Source organism: Mastacembelus armatus, chromosome 9 (genome assembly GCF_900324485.2).
Source record: "Mastacembelus armatus chromosome 9, fMasArm1.2, whole genome shotgun sequence".
NCBI classification, from domain to species: domain Eukaryota; kingdom Metazoa; phylum Chordata; class Actinopteri; order Synbranchiformes; family Mastacembelidae; genus Mastacembelus; species Mastacembelus armatus.
In genome coordinates this window covers 7026059-7044485 of record NC_046641.1, presented here as the reverse complement: position 1 = coordinate 7044485, position 18427 = coordinate 7026059, and the positions used below count along the sequence as shown (strand labels likewise).

Here is an 18427-nt window from a genome sequence, read left to right as displayed (position 1 = left end):
CAGATATAACGTGAACATCACAGCCGAGTGCTCCCCTTCTCCTTCCTCCCCCCTCCGCTTTACAAAACACACACACACACATTTCTGATTTTAGCAGAAACATTCAACCTGTGGTGCTGGTCACTAAATTATACTTCAATTATAAACTTACACTTAGATGATACATGTCATATTTAAAATTATGTTTCTAAGTTGTATAAGTAACTAAAAAAAAAAGTTGTTTTTTTTTCTTTTAGTCTGACGATTCCATTCATCAGAATCATTCAGCCTGTTTGTTTGATTCGTAGCTCAGTGGGCAATAGACAGGAACCTACTGCCCTTCTTTCCTGTTACTGAATTGAAAATCGTGAGTTTGCCTAAGATTCTACCCCTACTAAAACTTACTGTACACCACCACATAGACAAATTTAACAACTGGTTTACTAACTAAACAACACACTTTAGCAGTTAAACTGATAGTTGAAAACTTAGAGGTTGAATATTTTACTTAGCCTATATTCACACACAACTGTAATAAATGCTAATGTTGATTTGTAACTACTTGAAAAGTAAATAGACATTTTAGCTGAAATGTCTTACCAACTTTAAAAAATGATAATAGGTTGGTGCTGTGTTTACATTTTATTCTTGCTGTCCTGACATGGCCAAAAATCAGTAGATGATTTAAAAATCATGTGAGTTGATGTTCATCATTGTCGAGGTTATGTTTTTTTTCTAGTTAATTAAAAAAGAAGCTTCAAACACAATCTGGCATCAAACAAATTCAAAATTTACCTTGTTTACAGAGAAAATGAACACATCAAACACTCAGTCACATTCACACCCATGGGCACTTTAGAGATGCCAATTAACCGAACCACAGTCATGAAGTCACAGGAAGAACATGTAAAACTCTAGAGAGGAAGTAGATTCAAACTTGAACCTCCTTGCTGTGAAGCGATAGTGCTAACCACTGCCCCACCGTGGCACCCTTACACAACAAATGAGTTAAATCACTAGCATCAGCATGATCATTACATTTTCCAAAACTGTGTATTCATCACTTTCCAGATAATTTTTGTGTCTATGTTAAGCCTCAAATTGTAGTTACTCAAGACCACACTTTGAGTGGGCTTTCACAGCGATGCTATCATTTTAGCACAGTTATTAAGACTATGCACAGACCTTCCACTTGCATTGAAGTGAATGGTGTAGTTCATGCAGGGGAGTCTGAGCGGCTTAATTGCTTCTGTCAAGACAACTCTGTGTACAAGCCAGAGATGGGCTCACCCTACCTTCATGCTCCCTACTCCCATCGCTCATATCTGCCGTGGATTGCATCTGTCTGGTGAGTTGTTAATTTCCTGGGCTAGATCCAGAGACAGCCTTAATGTCCTCTGTAAGTAGTCTCCCGTTAGCTGCCTAATGTGTCTGATTAATGTGACAGTGGATCCTCCTGGACGTTTATGATACTTTGTGAATCAGAATGACGGCAAGTGTGTAATTCACAGAGACATCCCCACCCTCAGTCTGCCACAGCACACATCCTGCTGGGAGGGTGCGTAAGAGGTGAAATGGGCTGCTGTGCCTGTATATTTAAAAACACTGGTTTAGAGCTATGTTGGCCAATAATACAGCACAGCAAGAAGGTGTAAGAACAGTCTAGTCTGTTGGGATTCCTGAACGTCACATGCCATGTTTTCCATAATTGTTTTCGCTTAGACTGTTTGGAAATAGATCAAAGAAATGCCAGCAGGCAGTTATTTTCCCTGTCACAAAATATACCTATGTTGATTATATATGTATACGTAAATAAAACCCATACTCATTTATATATTTTTTTAGTACAGCCCTTACAAAAAATTACCATGGTAATACACACATACACACATAATCAGACATGTTCCTATGTGGTCATCTATGTGGCATCTATCCATCCTTCTAGACATTTATGGGACATGAGACAGGTTGTTTACATTTGGAAAACTAAACAGCATAGTCTCCATCCATCAATCTATGTTGCAATTGACAATTTCAAAATGTTATCACTTCTTCAATTTCATAAAGTGGACAGGATTTCTGAGAGTGTGCTTATCAAACTGCTGTTTTTAAAGCAGCTATATTTAACCCAAAACGCATCAATGTGGAGTATTTTAGAGAAGATATTTGTAAACAGCTTTTTACCTGTCAAATAGGTAAGGTTATAAGTATTTTGTAGTACAGTAAAAACTAAGTACACAATAATATTTAAAATAAAACTAATAACTAAAGTAATATGCTTTCATGAACAGGCATTTGCTTGAAAAACACAAACCTTATTCATGTGGCCGTTGATATCTTTTAGTGTCGATCCAGCTCCTCTGCTATTCCTTAAGAAAACTCATTAGCTCAGCACGGTGAACGCATCTGAACATTGGTGGGAATGGCAAACTCTGCTTCCACCTACAAACATTAAATACTATTATAGTACTACATTTTTCGGTGTCTCTTCAATGTAAAGATATACAGCAATCATACATCATAATGTAACTATTAATTTAATTATAATATAATTAAGCCCAATGTAAACATAACCGTTTACTTAAAAAACAAAAACTACTAACATCACATATTGTATTGGGAAACAGTATTAAAAAGAAATATACAGTATACCATGATACCGGGGGCAGTCGTGGCCTAATGGATAGGGAGTCAGACTTGTATGTGGGTTTGAGTCTCAGATACGGCAGGAATTGTCATGTTGGTGGGGGCGGAGTGAATAGCCAGCGCCCTGTCCACCTTCAATACCATGACTGAGGTGAGACCCTTGAGCAAGGCACCGGACCCCCAACTGCTCCCCGGGCGCCACAGCAATGGCTGCCCACTGCTCCGGGTGTGTGTTCATGGTGTGTGTGTGTGCACTTCGGGATGGGTTAACGCTAAATGCAGAGCACAAATCCTGAGTATGGGTCACCATACTTGGCCACAAAAAGTCACTTTCAGTCTGGGTTTCTGTGTTTTCCATCTACAACTCTGGTACTGCAGGCGTATATGTCTGACAACATGAAACAACATGTGCAACAGAAATGAAATCTCATTTACCTGTCTACACCAGAGCATAAGATGTAAAGTAAGCTAAGTTAATCCTTAGCATTCGCATTATTTTTATGAAAAGCTGTGGGGTCTTGCTCTGTATACTGGTGCATTCAGTCTTTACCCATACATCCATGCATCATCTATACCCACTTACTCCTTAACCAGGGTCACAGGGATCAGCTGGAGCCTATCCCAGCTCTCTTTGGGTGAAAGGCAGGGGTCCACCCTGGACAGGTCACCAGTCCATCATAGGGCCACATAGAGACAAACAACCTCACACACTCACACTCACTCCTATGGGCAATTTAGAGTCACCAATCAACCTGACATACATGTTTTTGGACTGTGGGAGGAAACCAGAGTACCTGGAAAAAACCCACACAAGCACAGGGAGAACCTGAAGACTCCACACAGAACGCCGGATGGCGAACCCTTGCTGTGAGGCAACAGTGCTAACCTCAGCCACCACGCTGCCCCCTTTACCCATACATGGACCATGGATTTTTCCTGTCTCCCCCGAAAATCTCCTCACCGCTAGCTACTTCTCTTTGCTTGTCCACACACACTCACCGTGATAATTTGCAACCAAATTAGCTACCGCACTTTAAAACTTGGCACCAACTAAACAGCACGCTACCCCTAGACATCCACATCACTAACACCATAAGTTGTTGTCCACTGCACGAAAATATTGCTCTTTCTGCTCTTTCGGCCATATTCACCCTCATTTTGACCACATGTCGATACGCCACATTTCACAGTCAGATCATTTGAAAAACAACCAAAAACAAAAAACAAACAAAAAAACATACTTACTAAGATGTTTATTCAAATGTGTCAACGTTCGCGTTCGCGCCATTTTTCTGATTAGAATTATTCCCGTCAGCCCATTCTGGAGAGAGCCTCTGAGCATGCGCACAGTCTACCCATTTTATATCCATACATCATATAATAAATCAAATATTCGTATTCGTATTATTTGCTTAATTACTTGCTTCAACAACTCACAAAGTTCACTTACATTTATTCCAATAAAAGCTTACTAATGCGTAAATTAAGGGGAAAGCAGATTACTCCTTAATATCTGCTTAATTTTCAATGAAGAGATTTTGACATTTAAGGTAGATGTAGATGTAGATACTTCACAGTTTCAAATTAGTGGGGAATTTTTAGGTTCAGTTATGTTAGGTTAGGTTACAAAGTACAAAACCTGAATTTAGATTTTAGATGTTTTGTTCTAAATTAATGACAGTAATTGTATTTTAAGGGATTTTTTTGTTTCATACTGTCAGGATTTAAGAATTTCCAGAAACAATATAAATTTGACTTAAAATTTACTGAAAGACATTTGTAATACAGTATTATCTATAGAGAACATAATGAACTGCCAACTTTGTGGCAACTTCTGGATTGCAACATAATGTTAGGGCACTGGCCAGTTTCTATTATAAGTTGTTTCGTTACAAATGGTCCAGTACCATGATGTTTATCATAGTACATTATTTATAACCTGGCAAGTATCATGGTTCAGATTATATCCTTGACAGAATGATGACTAGTACCATAATGTAATAATTTTACCATTTCTAGTGCCATGGTAAAACTGGTAGGCTAAAACCATGAAATACTGCCCACATTACCATGGTGATATGATGCACATATTTAAGCAAAATGTATCTGTACATCCTCCATCAAAGCAGGCAATTTTGTTAGATTACATATGGTCTTATCTCATGCTTTTGTTCCATTTGACTCTGATGAAGTCAGTTGTGTTAAAATGTTAGTTTTTACCATTAAAAGCAGATAATTAATTGTTATAATACTCCCGTCCTGTCTCTTTTTACAGAATAAACATAGACCTAGTTGTCTGCAGCATCCACTTGTTTGATCATTTATATATATGGTCAACGGTCCTCACATGAAGCTGAGTCAGATATTAAGGCTTGAAACATGATGCTCATGTGGACAGGTAGCAGGGTCTTGAGTCGAAGGGGTTGCCAAACGCACTTCAGTGTCATCAGAAGGAGCATAGTGAGAGAGAAAGAGCTGAACAATGAGGGCTGATAAGGAGCAGGGACTTCTCTGACATCTTTATCAGTTCAAACACACTCTCACACTGGGAGCCCTGACAAAGCCCAATCTGCTTCATGACTGACTGTAGCCAGGGGAGTGATGCCGCCCTTGTAGAAATGTTCAAAAGCTTCATTAAGCAACTCTGTAAGTTCCTAATACATAGCAGTGCCTTGTGACACCAGTACATGTACAAGGTACCACTATGAGTGTTCTTTTTATTGTCTAATACCATTGAGCTTATACCCATTGATCTGGGCATGTGTCCACTTGAGAATGCATGGCTTGTGCAGTCCCTAACAGAAGCTCTCTGACGATTGGGTTGTAGCCTTGTAAGATGCCCTAAAGCAAGTTCTCAGCTTTGTCATCAGAGGTTTTAGAGAGTCTTGTCTGTGGCACAGGCCAATGTACAGAACGTCCACTGCTTTTGGAAGTTTTCTGCTGGGTGAGAGACGTTTTTGTACCATTTAAAAATGGTCAGCTGTTCTCAAGAAAAAAGAAATTAGGTATTTCTTAAAAATAATGCTATCTCAAGGTAGCAGCGTACATACAGTGGACATACAATCGAACATTGTCATTTTCATTTTCCTGCCTTTTATAACACATCTGTTAATAGGAACTACTTTATGGCTAAAATGAGGGACTTTGAACTTCTACTCCACTATATTATATACTTTTTACACTACAATTTTGTTTAACATGGGCAGTTACTAGTTGCTGACCCTGTGATGGACTGGTGACCTGTCCAGGGTGTACCCCTGCCTTTCACCCAAAGAGAGCTGGGATAGGTTCTCTTCGGGCTTAACTTTTCTTCCTGGTCACAGAGGATATAGCCACATGAATGTCTGTTTATGGTTTCTCATGCTGCAGAGAAATAACTTGGAAGAAAAATAAAGACATTTTCACCATGGCTGGACATCTGGTTCCAGACATGGTAATCTGCTACATGATGGGATCAATGGGACTGACAATCAACAGTATATTGACTACCTCTATGAGTGTGTGTGTGTGTGTGTGTGTGTGCTAGATAACCCTCTTGGGGTATCTTCTGTGTAGTTTCACATGTATACGTAGTATTTCCCTGATCATGTCATAAGGATTTGAAAGCGATAGCAAGAGAAATGAGAAAAAAGCAAGAAGCATAGGGCAGCTTCAAAGAGAGCCACTCAAAACATCTTGGAGTTGTGTCTTTTGATAGCACAAAACTGGCCAGCTCATTCCTGTTGTAAAGTTTTACATCTCCAATTTATGAAACAGATGGATTTGAGTTTGGCCATTACATCAAGAGACAACTGCTTTCCTCTTAATAGTTTCCATGTGTGGTGGCTCATCTTTTAGCTATTGGCTTAACAGCAGTTCAGACCTTGAGCATTTGAATGTTTTTTTTTTTTTTGTTCATTCTACAGACACTGTGTTTCAATACTACATTGAAGTGTCTCATCCCAGCTTTAAATTGAACAGGTTTATTGATCAACATACAAAGAATTGTGTGGAAGATATAGATCATTTGACACAGATTCTGTGTTGCAAAGGTTCAAAATGAAGAGCAGACCATGACCTGTTTTCCCTTGGGTTCAAAGCTGTCCTTGCAGCCCTCCTCCCTCCTTTCCTGAGTGTGGGGCAGATAAAGGACCTTTCATCCTGTTCAAAGTAGTTACAGGAATACTGTGCCACTGGTGCGCTCAGAAGTGTAAATCCTTATAATCAACATGAAGGGCCCTGCCTACAGTGTACACCGTATAGTATATTGCACTGTCAGCTGTCAGAGGAGTGCAGCTGTCAAAGGAGCTCCACTTAAATGCTGTCTCTCTATTAATCCTTCTCTCTTCTCCCACACAGGTGTCAGACAGGTGTGATTACGTTTTCGTTAATGGCAAGGAGATGAAGGGCAAGGTGAAGATGATGGTGAACTTCACCTACGGATACATGAATGCTCAGCTGGAGCTGAATGTGTGGATCCCCCGACTCCCCCTCCAGATTGAGGTGTCAGACACAGAGCTGAGCCAGATCAAAGGGTGGAGGGTACCGATCGTGGCCACTAGTCAGAGGTACAGTACTGCATCTGTTCTTCATAGACCTTCGCAACTTATTTAATCACTTTTTAACAGACTCAGTAATGTTTTCCATTCCACCTTGCAATAAATTAGTAAATTAGCAAGTATTTGTCTATATGGATGGACTTCAAGCTGACTAAACATACCATTAAACATACCAATTACTTGTAGTGTCTGCATCACAATTAAGTGCTGTGGAAAATGTAATTAAGGTATTATTTACAATTATCCAGTGAAACTACTTTAAATAGCCTTCATTCCAGGTAATGTATTAAATTTGAATAATAATGGCAGGCCACCTTAAGCCAATCATGGCAGCCTTTGATAAAATGATGATGAGATGTGTGACTGAAAACCACACCACTTTTCTGTTTCACACTTCAGTCCTACCGACAGTCCTTGGCTGATGACAAAATGGCTGACCTGTGCAATACAGCTCGTCTTTGTGACTGGCTTAAGGTGGCCTGCCATTGCACCTCTGACTTTTCAGTAGAACAGAACATTATTAGAGCTGTCTGGAGGTCAGACCTCCCCCCTGGGGCCTCATCACTAGCAGCACGTCGTTCTGGAACTGTTGAAATCCATCAATTGATGGAGCAGGCATCAGCCTACCTGCAGTAATTACTCCTGGAAAAGCGTTGAGGTTGGACTTGGAGACATCCCACACACAAGTGTGGCTACTCTAATTGCCCCTGCTCCCTTTTTATTTTGAGTGACAGAGGTACAGCATTCAACTAATGCCATGGCTTGTCGAAGATGTTGCTTTTCCAACTGTGCTGGTATGCCTTTATCAGCAGGCACAGCCAAGTTGTGTTGTCCCTGTTGACGGCAGCATCATTGCCACTGGGCTGCAGAGAGCTTTGTTTCTCCCCATCTTCCACTTGTTTTTGTTTATCAGGGGATAACAGGCATGACCTTGCAAAGTAGCATTATTGTTGTTGGTGAGGATGGGCATTGGTCCACTGTCCATAAGCCCATGAGGAATCGAGCCAATAAGCGACAATAGCAAGTGGTGGGACCTTCCTCTATCAGCCAGGCTGGCAAGCTGTGGGAGAGAGAGAGAAAATGAAAAACAGACATCAGCCCTCTTAGCGGGATAGTTGCAAAAGCACTCCTCACACAGTTTTTGACTGACACTGCCTGTAAGGCTCACCTCTTCCCTGCCTAAGCCCTGTCAAAGCAGGGACAAGATAAGCTTTTGCTGACAGCAAACCCAAGTGTAGGCGTAACATTCAGGCATGCACCACTCCTTTAATACTACTTCAAGATATGTATATTGACATCCCCCCTTGTTTTATAGTGTTTTAAAAGTGTTCTTGCAGTTGCCTTTTATTACTCAATATTTAATGTTGTTTTTTATATTGAGTTGTCTTAAACTGTTTGTGCTTAATTTCTCTTTTTACTGTGAAACAAACAACTGTACCTGAATTCCATACCAAACAAAAAGAAAACAATCAACCACTGACAGATAGCTGCTTCTGTATATATAGAAACAGCGCTGCCTATTTCTGCCCGCTGACCTTCGCCGTGTTATTGCAGTAGAAAATAAAATGCGGAAAAATGCCAAAACAAATGCAGCACACAGGGCACAACAACAATAAGCATGGCAGACACACATTAATATGCAGTCTCACCTCTGAAAGTAGAGCTGGGCTTGAAAGTGAATGAAGCAGAAGGAAAAATTGCTTTGTGAAGCAGGTTGTTCTCTGGGCTGAGTGTGATTTGTTTATTAGATTAACCTTAGATTAGATTTTGAGATGGCTGCACAAGCACTGGTGTATCAAATTTATACCAGAGCTAAAATAGTTGGACTATCAGCTTGTTTACACCTGAATGCGTTACACCTGACTAGCAACTGCATGTATAAGTGCCCTCACAAACCTAATAATAAAATGTTGATACTGTCAATATGTCAGTACATGCCCATGTAACATCAATTCATTAACAATTAACCATTTCTGTTCATGCTCAAAACACTAATCACAATATGATTCAAAAAGATTCAAGCAAAGCAGAAGTGGTGAGAAACTTTCAATTACTACAAGTGGAACAAATGGAAGATGGTGATTGAAATTACTGGCAAATGGCTCCTCTACATATGTAAATGAATGAATGTGTGTTGAGACCATGGAGGACAGGAATTTCTGAAAGAACATCATTTTATAAGAGAAATATTCCCAAAGTTCATGAGTCAAAAACCTTGTGAGTCTGTTGAAATGAAGAGTTTATCTGAGCCAGTGCTACATTTTATGCAGCTGCTAGTGCTTTTGTTTGTATGTGAATTCAGAGGATGGTCTTTAATCACCCATGGTGCACTGAGGTGGGAAGCTCCATGCATTTAATAAGACAAAAAAACAGTCAGGACCAGAGGACCCCTAATAACCCAATCTTTGACTGATGTAGCAGATCATTTACAAACTGTTCTAGAGATGATGTAGTGATAAGACTGTTGCATTGATGATATTAATCAATCATTTTGATTATAATTTTAATTAGAAAACATGGGATGTTGTCACTTGGTTGGATCAACTGTTGATCTTAAACCTTGCTGAATCCTGAATCTCTAGGTTTTCTTTTAGTGATCTATTAATCATTAATCATGCATGTGAAATTGGTCGTGTCAGCAAATATTTAATATCCAAATCTGACTTTACTCTCAGCTTTTCTGTGGAGTGCACGACTAACATTTTTATTCCTACAGCTTCACATTAAGTCAGACATCTCAGAGGATTTAGACAGAAAGAGACAGGCAGAGTGGATAATTGCCAGAAAAACAGTTTAAGAGATTAATTTCTTTTCCTCTTGTCTTTATCATGATTGCAACCTTTGCTACTGTGCATGAGTGCGAGAAAGAGGAAAAGACACAGGAACAAGTGACGATCAGACTGAGAGCCGGGTGTAAGACTACAGTACAGTATGATTAGTAATTTTGTTGACAAAGCACTTTTCTGTTTGCAAGTATCCCAACTGTGCCCAAGTGTAAGACTGAAGAGCTGTAACAGCATTTATTCTCCCAGATCAACCATTCAAATGTTGCTATATGGACATTTCAAGTGAGTTATCTTTTGCTTTTTTAAACTTGTTTGTTGAGGCAACATAAAAAAAACCAAACAGTTACGGGCAAAATCTAATGATATTGCAGCTAGATTGTAACCATTTACACCCAGTTTGTCATACTCAAAAGCAATTTTCTTGGTGAGAAAGAGCTGAGCCTCTGTTGGGTGATTTGTTGCCCAAAGTAATAAAATTAGATTTGCTAGCAACAGAGCAATCAGGAAGGCTATTACGTAAAGCAGTAAGGAGGTGTATGCACATTCACAGTCCAGACCATGGTGAAGGAAAGGCAATGAGAAAGAAAAATGGCTAGTCCTTTCTTAGTGCTCTCATCACCAACACTGATGCATTACTGGGTGTTCGTCAGGTAAACATGCCTGTGTGAGCTACATACATACTCTGTGTATGTTTGAGAGAGATTGAAATCAAAATGCAAAAGCATCTTGATTTGAGATAAAATTAAAAAAGGGATGTTTAGCAAATACAGTTTGCATATATGCAGTTTTATTTTGTAAAAAAAAAAACACCATATAATTGTAATTAATATACATATTAGTTAATTATAATGCGATATAACTTTGACACACGAACTTACTGTTTTAATCAAAGTAACACAAACAATACTAGAGTAATAGTCTATAGCCATACTACAGTAATGAGACTAAATTCTGCTAAATGTTAAACAGCAGGGAGACAAAGTGAACATTTGAATGTTTTCCTGCAGCAGGTATGTTTATCATAATTACAATCTCCTTTCAGCATGATAGCATGTTTGCATTTGGTAATTAATACTGCATAAATACAGCTGAGGCTAAGGATTATCATTATTTTTGCATGTATGTTGTCATAAAAGTAAACATTGGTCAAATTCTGCTGCTACGTAGACTCTTTCCACTTAACCCTGGTCAAACTTTATGGCCATCCATCTAATAATTATTAAGTGATATTTCAGTACTGAACCAATGTATTTATCCTTAGAGCTATGCAATAAATATATAAATAAATATTCTATTTGTACTTACTATGTATGTTTGTAGGCAGCATGGTGGATGAGTGGTTAGCACTGTTGCCTCACAGCAAGAAGGTCGTGGGTTCGCATCCCGGCTGTGTGGAGTTTGCATGTTCTCCCTGTGCTTGTGTGGGTTTTCTCCAGGTACTCTGGTTTCCTCCCACAGTCCAAAAACATGTATGTCAGGTTGATTGGTGACTCTAAATTGCCCATAGGAGTAAGTGTGAGTGTGTGAGGTTGTTTGTCTCTATGTGGCCCTGTGATGGACTGGTGACCTGTCCAGGGTGGACCCCTGCCTTTCACCCAAAGAGAGCTGGGATAGGCTCCAGCAGATCCCCGTGACCCTGAGCCAGGAAAAGCGGGTATAGAAAATGTATGTTTGTTTATCCGGGTTTATATTTTTATTTTTTCTTTCTTGCCAGGGCCACACGGGAAAGTGAAGATGAGGATGACGAAGACAGACGAGGACGAAGCTGCACGCTGCAGTACCAGCACACCATGATCAGAGTCCTGACCCATTTTATAGCTGAGTCAGCTGATCCTCGAGGCCAGACCAATTTCATGCTGGGCTCTGACTGGCAGGTGGACATCACAGAGCTGGTGTGGGACTTCCTGAAGGTAGAGGACCCTCAGATTGCACAGCTACTGGACAGGAGGATACTGGTGGGTCTCGACATGGGGATGACCACTGTCCAGGTAGGCCAAGTGTTAGGCCATTGTCCAAAGGGTTTTATGACTAGCACTTAGAAATATCACAGTACTTTAAAGAATAATTCCAGTTTAATACAACTCGGCTCTCTGTCCTATTAAAAATAATACAGTTGTAAAAATAAAATATTCCCCAGGCTATATGATGAGATCTGGGAATACAGCAACAAAATGAATAATGTCAAGAAAACAGTCAGACATACAGGTTGTAAACAAACCCTCAGACTACCCCAAAATATTGGAAGGAGAAAACAAAGACAAGCTGTAAAATGATTACCTAAAAAACACATCGATAACAACTAAACCTCTGGCTGGTTGCAGACTGTCTGATTATGTGCTACTGTTCACTGCATTGGTGGATTTCATGCCATATTACCAGATCTTAGAAAACTGCAATGATTATAACGTTATTGTTATTAACAACAACAATGGCTAAAACCATCAACCCTGACTACTAAACTCAGCTAAATATGCAAGCCTAAATAAAATATCATAGTTAGTAATATTCATCTCAACCTAGTGGGATTGCTAATAATGCATGTGCACTGTAGTGGTGGATTTAACATTGGATCGAGGGAACAGAGTTGTGTGTGTTACTTGCATCAGTTCTTCTCGAATAAAGAGCGTCGTTCCCAAGATCCTGTTGTTTTCTGTCCCTTCGAGGGTTCAGCCACTCGTTCTTTTACTTCTTACCTCCATGCTCTGTGTAATGAAAGAGAGATCTGGAAATAGCTCTTGATAGCAGTGAAAATGCATTTGGTAATTTTACCATCTGTTTGATTGTCTCTTAAAGCTTCAGTCATATTTGTATTAGAACATCAGTGCCTGCTTCACTGATGACGTCATGTTAATGGACAAATTTCTCTTAAAACCTGATGACACACAATGTAAAATGCAGCATAGAGAGCAGGCTACCAATAACCTTTTTTTTTCAAAATAAAACACAGTAATTATTATCTCTACAAAATAGAAATGACCTAATATTACCAAATTTGGAAAATTCACATTATTTGAATTATCGTATAGAAACTTCTGAAAGCACTATGAGGTAGACTCTACAGAACTTCACTATAAAACAGTATTCACAATTTGTGTCAACACAAAATCATGTTAGAATAATATATATTGCTGGGACATGAACACATTGTTTATTCTGGAGGTAATAAATGCCACTGTCACTGTTCTAGTTTCACTGGTACCTCCTTTTGTCTGGTGCAGACAGGTGCTTACTGGTGTGTCACAGCCTGTACAGCAGCAGTGAAGGGGTCCTCCCCCTCGGCCCTTTGACTTGTCAGGCTCTTCAGGCTAACTGGATGAATATCAGCCTCCTAATGACATCTGTGTGTGGGAGATCTGCTTCCTGGCAATGAGGGCTCATCTGTCTGTCTGTGTTGCAGAAGTGTCTTCATGTTGGCAAAAAAAAAAACCCCAAAACATCCCCACTCTCACAAAATAAGCACACACCGGAAAACACAAAGAGTGCGAAGGTCTGACAGTCTGGCAACTACCTATGCTGCGCACCACGCAGACTGGAAGACATTTGTAAGGATATGCATGCTGAGAAAGTCATACATACTTCATCGTAAACACAGTTACACCTTCATCTTCTGATTTGGGGTTAAAATGCACTTCTCCTCTGGATTACCAGCATTAATCCAAAGGAATTCTTACCTGCAAGAGAGAGAAAGGCTAAATTGCAGCCAGGTCCAGTTGTTGTTTGATCCACACAGTCTCAGCTAAAGAAATAGATTAAAAAGTAGGTTTGGTGTAATGTTTTGCGTATTGCACGGGGACTTTTGAGCCTTTCATGTTAGATGAAACACTTGGAAAGACTTTTTCTTAAATCACCTATAATTCGTGATGATCCGCTTTTTTCATGTCTGTGACATCTTTAATGCTAAGAGCTCACTGATGTGATGCTTTTGCATTCCACTTGCCAGGAATCACTTGTCAATCAAACAGTGTGGCCAATAATGGCCTACTTCTGCTTGGATTTTCTATAGCTGAAGGTTCTTTAGTTAGTGCTGTTTTTCTCGGGTCAGTTATGGTTGCTGTTGCTGCTGATTTCTCCTGGGAAGACTTTCACAACCCTGGGTGTTTAGAGCAGGAAATGAAAAAGCTTTCATGAACAGGCTATACATGCAGTCACGATTTTAGTGCAGCACAGCAGCAACTAATCAGGCCAGAATGTCACAGGTTATTGCTTGTCAATCACATATTTGAGAGGACAATCTATTTAATTCTTTCATACCTCTTTTTCTTTACTTGCTTTTGCACCTCCTAGGTGTTATCTCCTTTGTCAGACTCAATCCTTGCAGAAAAGACTATCACAGTGGTGGATGACAAAGTGACCATCACTGAGTTGGGGGTGCAGCTGGTGACAGGCCTCTCCATGAGCCTGCAGCTCAGCCCAGGAAGCAACAGAGCCATCCTGGCTACCACGACCACACAGGCAGTTCTGCAGAACCCCAAACAGGTGAAGATACTTTAATTTTTACCGTAGATGGGAGCAGAGGTAAACTTGAACTTTGCTCTATAGCTAATAAAAACTGTTCAATACAAAACCTCTGGTATAATGTTATGTCTGAATGAATAGATTAAAAACAAAGATCAATAATTATTTTCCAACACTATGTAGATTCAATTAAGACAAAGAATGACATTGATATGTTTTACACCAGTAACTATTATATCCTAGCATTAGTCTCAATAGTCATTTGATGAAATACAAAATTTTATATATTGTATCAACCTACATCAAAAATCTGCATTCTGCAGTTTTGATTACTATGCTTTCCAAAATAAAAGACTTCCTGATTTTATTTCAGGGTATTTAAATGAGTGCTTTTACGATCTAAAAAAGCTGTGAGTGTGATGAGGTCACGTACATCATCCCTGACCTCCTTAACTCCAAGGCTTGAGTTAATACTGAATGTGCTTTATTGGGCACCTAGCAGAAGCAGCAGCTTAATCTCAGAGCATGCAAAAACAACACCACAGCTTCTGCACACAAAATATGAGTTAAGAGTCCAAACGTTCCTGTTCTGCCATACTTTGCTTCAATTTCTCATTTGCCTGGCTACTCTTATTAGGGCCTGGATGGGGAGGCCTATTTATCTGCCCTATCTTGATATGCAAAGTGTGAAGATAGGCAGGCAGCACTTTATACTGGTGACGGTAATTAAGGAGCATTCACTGACCAGGGTGGGGATCTACTTGTGAGCCTTTAGGGATTTTCCCTTATGCAATGTTAAAACTCAAATTATGAAATTACAAGAGCAGCTCAGGATGCCTATGTATGGCAAATGTATTTATTCCTCTTACCTTACATATACATATATATGTATATATGTGTATATATATATATACATATATGTATATATATATATATATATATATATATATATACATATATTAAAACCCATTAAATCCCAATAATCACTGTGTGTCTCATTTTAACAAATGCACTACATGCACTACACTGAGAATAAGACCTGTGACTGGTTGATGCTCTAACTCTCCAACCAAGGAGCCTTGTAGTTTCATAATAATTTCAGGCTAATACATTAGAAAACAAAATGATGTGTTCTAGGCCATTTCCATGAAATCAAGCTACATCCAGTACTTTTTGCACAATAATTTCCATTTCTTTGTAACACCAAAGCACAGCATGTTGTCTTTGTGCCACTAACTATTTATTCTGTCTGTCTCTGCATATTGTTGCGTGTGTATCTGTGTGTGTGTGTGGCTTTCAACAGGAGGCCTTGATCAGCGCTTGGCTGCAGTTCAGTGATGGCTCTGTGGCTCCTCTAGACCTGTACAATCCAGACTTTTTTGTACTGACAGCCACCTCCCTAGACGAAGAAGTAGTGACAGTGCACCAGGACCCATCGTGGAAATGGCCTGTCATCGTAACGGAGGCGGAGGGCCAAGGCTTGCTGGTCAGGGTGGAAATGACTGTTTGTGAGATCTGCCAGAAGTTCAAGCGCCGCAGCATCCTGGCAGCAGGGAACTGTAATGTCAGGGTGAAGTTTGGTCATAGTGACAACTCAAGGGGAGGAGGCAGTGACTATGGTCCTGATGGAGACGATATGGAGAACAGGGGCAGGCTCTCCCCTTCTCAGGACAGAACTGGCCTTGATACCCATTACTATGGCAGCTCGATCTCTGACATTGAGGATGGGGTGTTGAGGAGAGCCACCACCACTAGAAGTGCAATAATGCGCAGACCCAATGGGAATAAACTTTCAGATGATGGTGGTCAGAACACGCCAATTGACTTTGCTGACTTCCCTGCACAAGTTGACCTGCCTCATGGCCGCAATATGGACGATGATCTCATCCAAACCACCCGCGGGCTCACAGACCTGGAGATTGGTATGTACGCTCTTCTGGGCGTCTTCTGTCTTGCCATCCTGGTCTTTCTCATCAACTGCATCTCTTATACATTGAAATACCGACACAAGGAGCTCTCCACTGAGGGCCAGGAGAACATGAACCATGCCCACGATTGGGTGTGGCTGGGGAACGAGGCGGAGTTGCTCGAGAGCCAGATCAGCCTGTCGCCCCAGCAGGACGAACAGACCTCCATGATAGACTCCAGCAGCGGCCTCGAGGAGGGCAGCCACTTGCTGAACGGGGGCTCGGCCCAGAAGAACGTGCAGGGCCAAGTGCACCGAGCGGCAGACTCAGGCTGCATAGCCAAGGACAGCAAAGGAGACTCACCCACCACCAAGAGGAAGCGAGTCAAGTTCACCACGTTCACCACAATCCCTTCGGACAATAGCTACCCCACTGTTAACACACTGACTGGAAGCCACAGCGAGGACATTAAGTGGGTGTGTCAAGACGTGGAGCTGGGAGACTCCAAGGAGTTGCGCAATTACATGGAAAGGTTAAATGACAGTGCTTTAAAAGAGGTGGCATAATGTACAGTGTGCGCATGTAACTCACCCTTATGCCTTTCAAAGGAAAGTGGGTCTGGACAAAACACCGGCCCCCTAATAGCTGAAAGAGGAGGACATTACCTTCAGAATCACCCCAAACTGCCAAAGTGACATGAAGTTTCAGAGGAATTGTTGTGATTCCACAAGTGACTGATGAGTACCAATCACTAATGGAAAATATGTCAGTGAATGGGGATATTTGGTGGTTCTTTTTTCATTTGTTTATCAGATGATTACCTTTTTATCATCATTGTATTACTACAGGGTTTAGATAGAATTAAGTAATGATCCCAGGACTGAGCTGTAGAAACTACGACCTAGTCAGACGACATGTAGATTTAAAATGAACAGCAACACGACTAGATAGATGTTGTGTGAATGTGTGTGCACATTAAATGGTTTTGGAAGTTTTGTAACATTTTGATTATTAATTTCTTACTTATTCTATGGATGACGTCTGGAATGGCCAAAGCAAGACGAGAAATTCCTGCATGTCGATGCAAAAAACAAAAACAAACGAACAAACAAAAAAAAACAACAAAAAAGGCACAAATTTCTGGTTCATCCTCCTTAACACAGCAAAAGACTTATGTTATGTATATATCGACCAGCTTCCAAAGCATTGTACTGTTGCTCTGTATATTGTATTTTCATAACATTTAAGGAATACATAAAAATGTCAAGAAAGTGTTTCAGCTTTTATTGACCGCAGCATCAAGAGGCCATTTTTCTCACTATTTAAAGTCAGCTTGTGGTTGTGGAGTTAATTATCCATTTATCTTTGTATCAAACCTATTTAATGAGATGCAATTTACCCAAAAGCAACAAAACAGTGCTCCCTTTTTAATGCTGGCCAGTGGAGGAAGGCAGTGGCCATTAGTACTCCCATCTCGTTTGTTAGAACACAATACCCTAACATGACAGCCAGTGTATGAAGAGACTAAATGGCTGGACAACATGGAAATGTGACATTTCCCACTGCCACCCCAGAAGTTTAAAGTTTTCGTGAGCTTTGAAGAAAATGCCAATTAAGGTCTCGTTAACCTCTGTCCCATAGCCTCCAGGAAAAACATACTGATGGACGAACTGGGATGTAATCTGGTCTCTAGCTCTCATGGAGCATGTGGATACAAAGAGGGATAATTACAGGCAATGTTTTCTTTCTGGAAATGGATCTTTTATTATTCAGATAATTGCACAAATAATAATCATCTCTGAAAACTTCCTAAACAAAGGCAGTCGGCTGAAAAATTGCATTTTGCTCAGTGAAAGTTATCATCACAGTGATGTTGGCTGATTGCGTTTTTTTGTGATATTATTTTCCATCAAGCAGAGAAATGTTCCCATTATGTTAACTGTTGCTGCAGCATGGATCAAACTGTTAATCAGGAACACTTAATATTAGCTTGAAAAGCTAGAGAAGAGTTGAGTTAGTTCAGCAAACGGTAGCACTGCCTTGAGTGTAATTAGAGTTGCCATTTAAATTAGCTCAGTTATGTCAACAGTCTGCAGCCCCCCCCCCTCCAAACACC

The 18427-nt window shown here is 40.3% G+C and overlaps 1 protein-coding gene across 1 annotated transcript in view; it reads left to right on the top strand.

The window, feature by feature from the left end:
- The window catches only part of si:dkeyp-14d3.1 (transmembrane protein 132C), a 135975-nt gene extending 118705 nt beyond the window's left edge, over positions 1-17270 (top strand). The window contains exons 6-9 of the mRNA XM_026321615.1: positions 6964-7172; positions 11664-11937; positions 14234-14425; positions 15708-17270. Coding sequence (XP_026177400.1) covers positions 6964-7172; positions 11664-11937; positions 14234-14425; positions 15708-16877 — 1845 coding nt within the window. The 3' untranslated portion in view covers positions 16878-17270. The remainder of the gene's footprint in view (positions 1-6963; positions 7173-11663; positions 11938-14233; positions 14426-15707) is intronic.
- The last annotated feature ends 1157 nt before the right edge of the window (positions 17271-18427 follow it).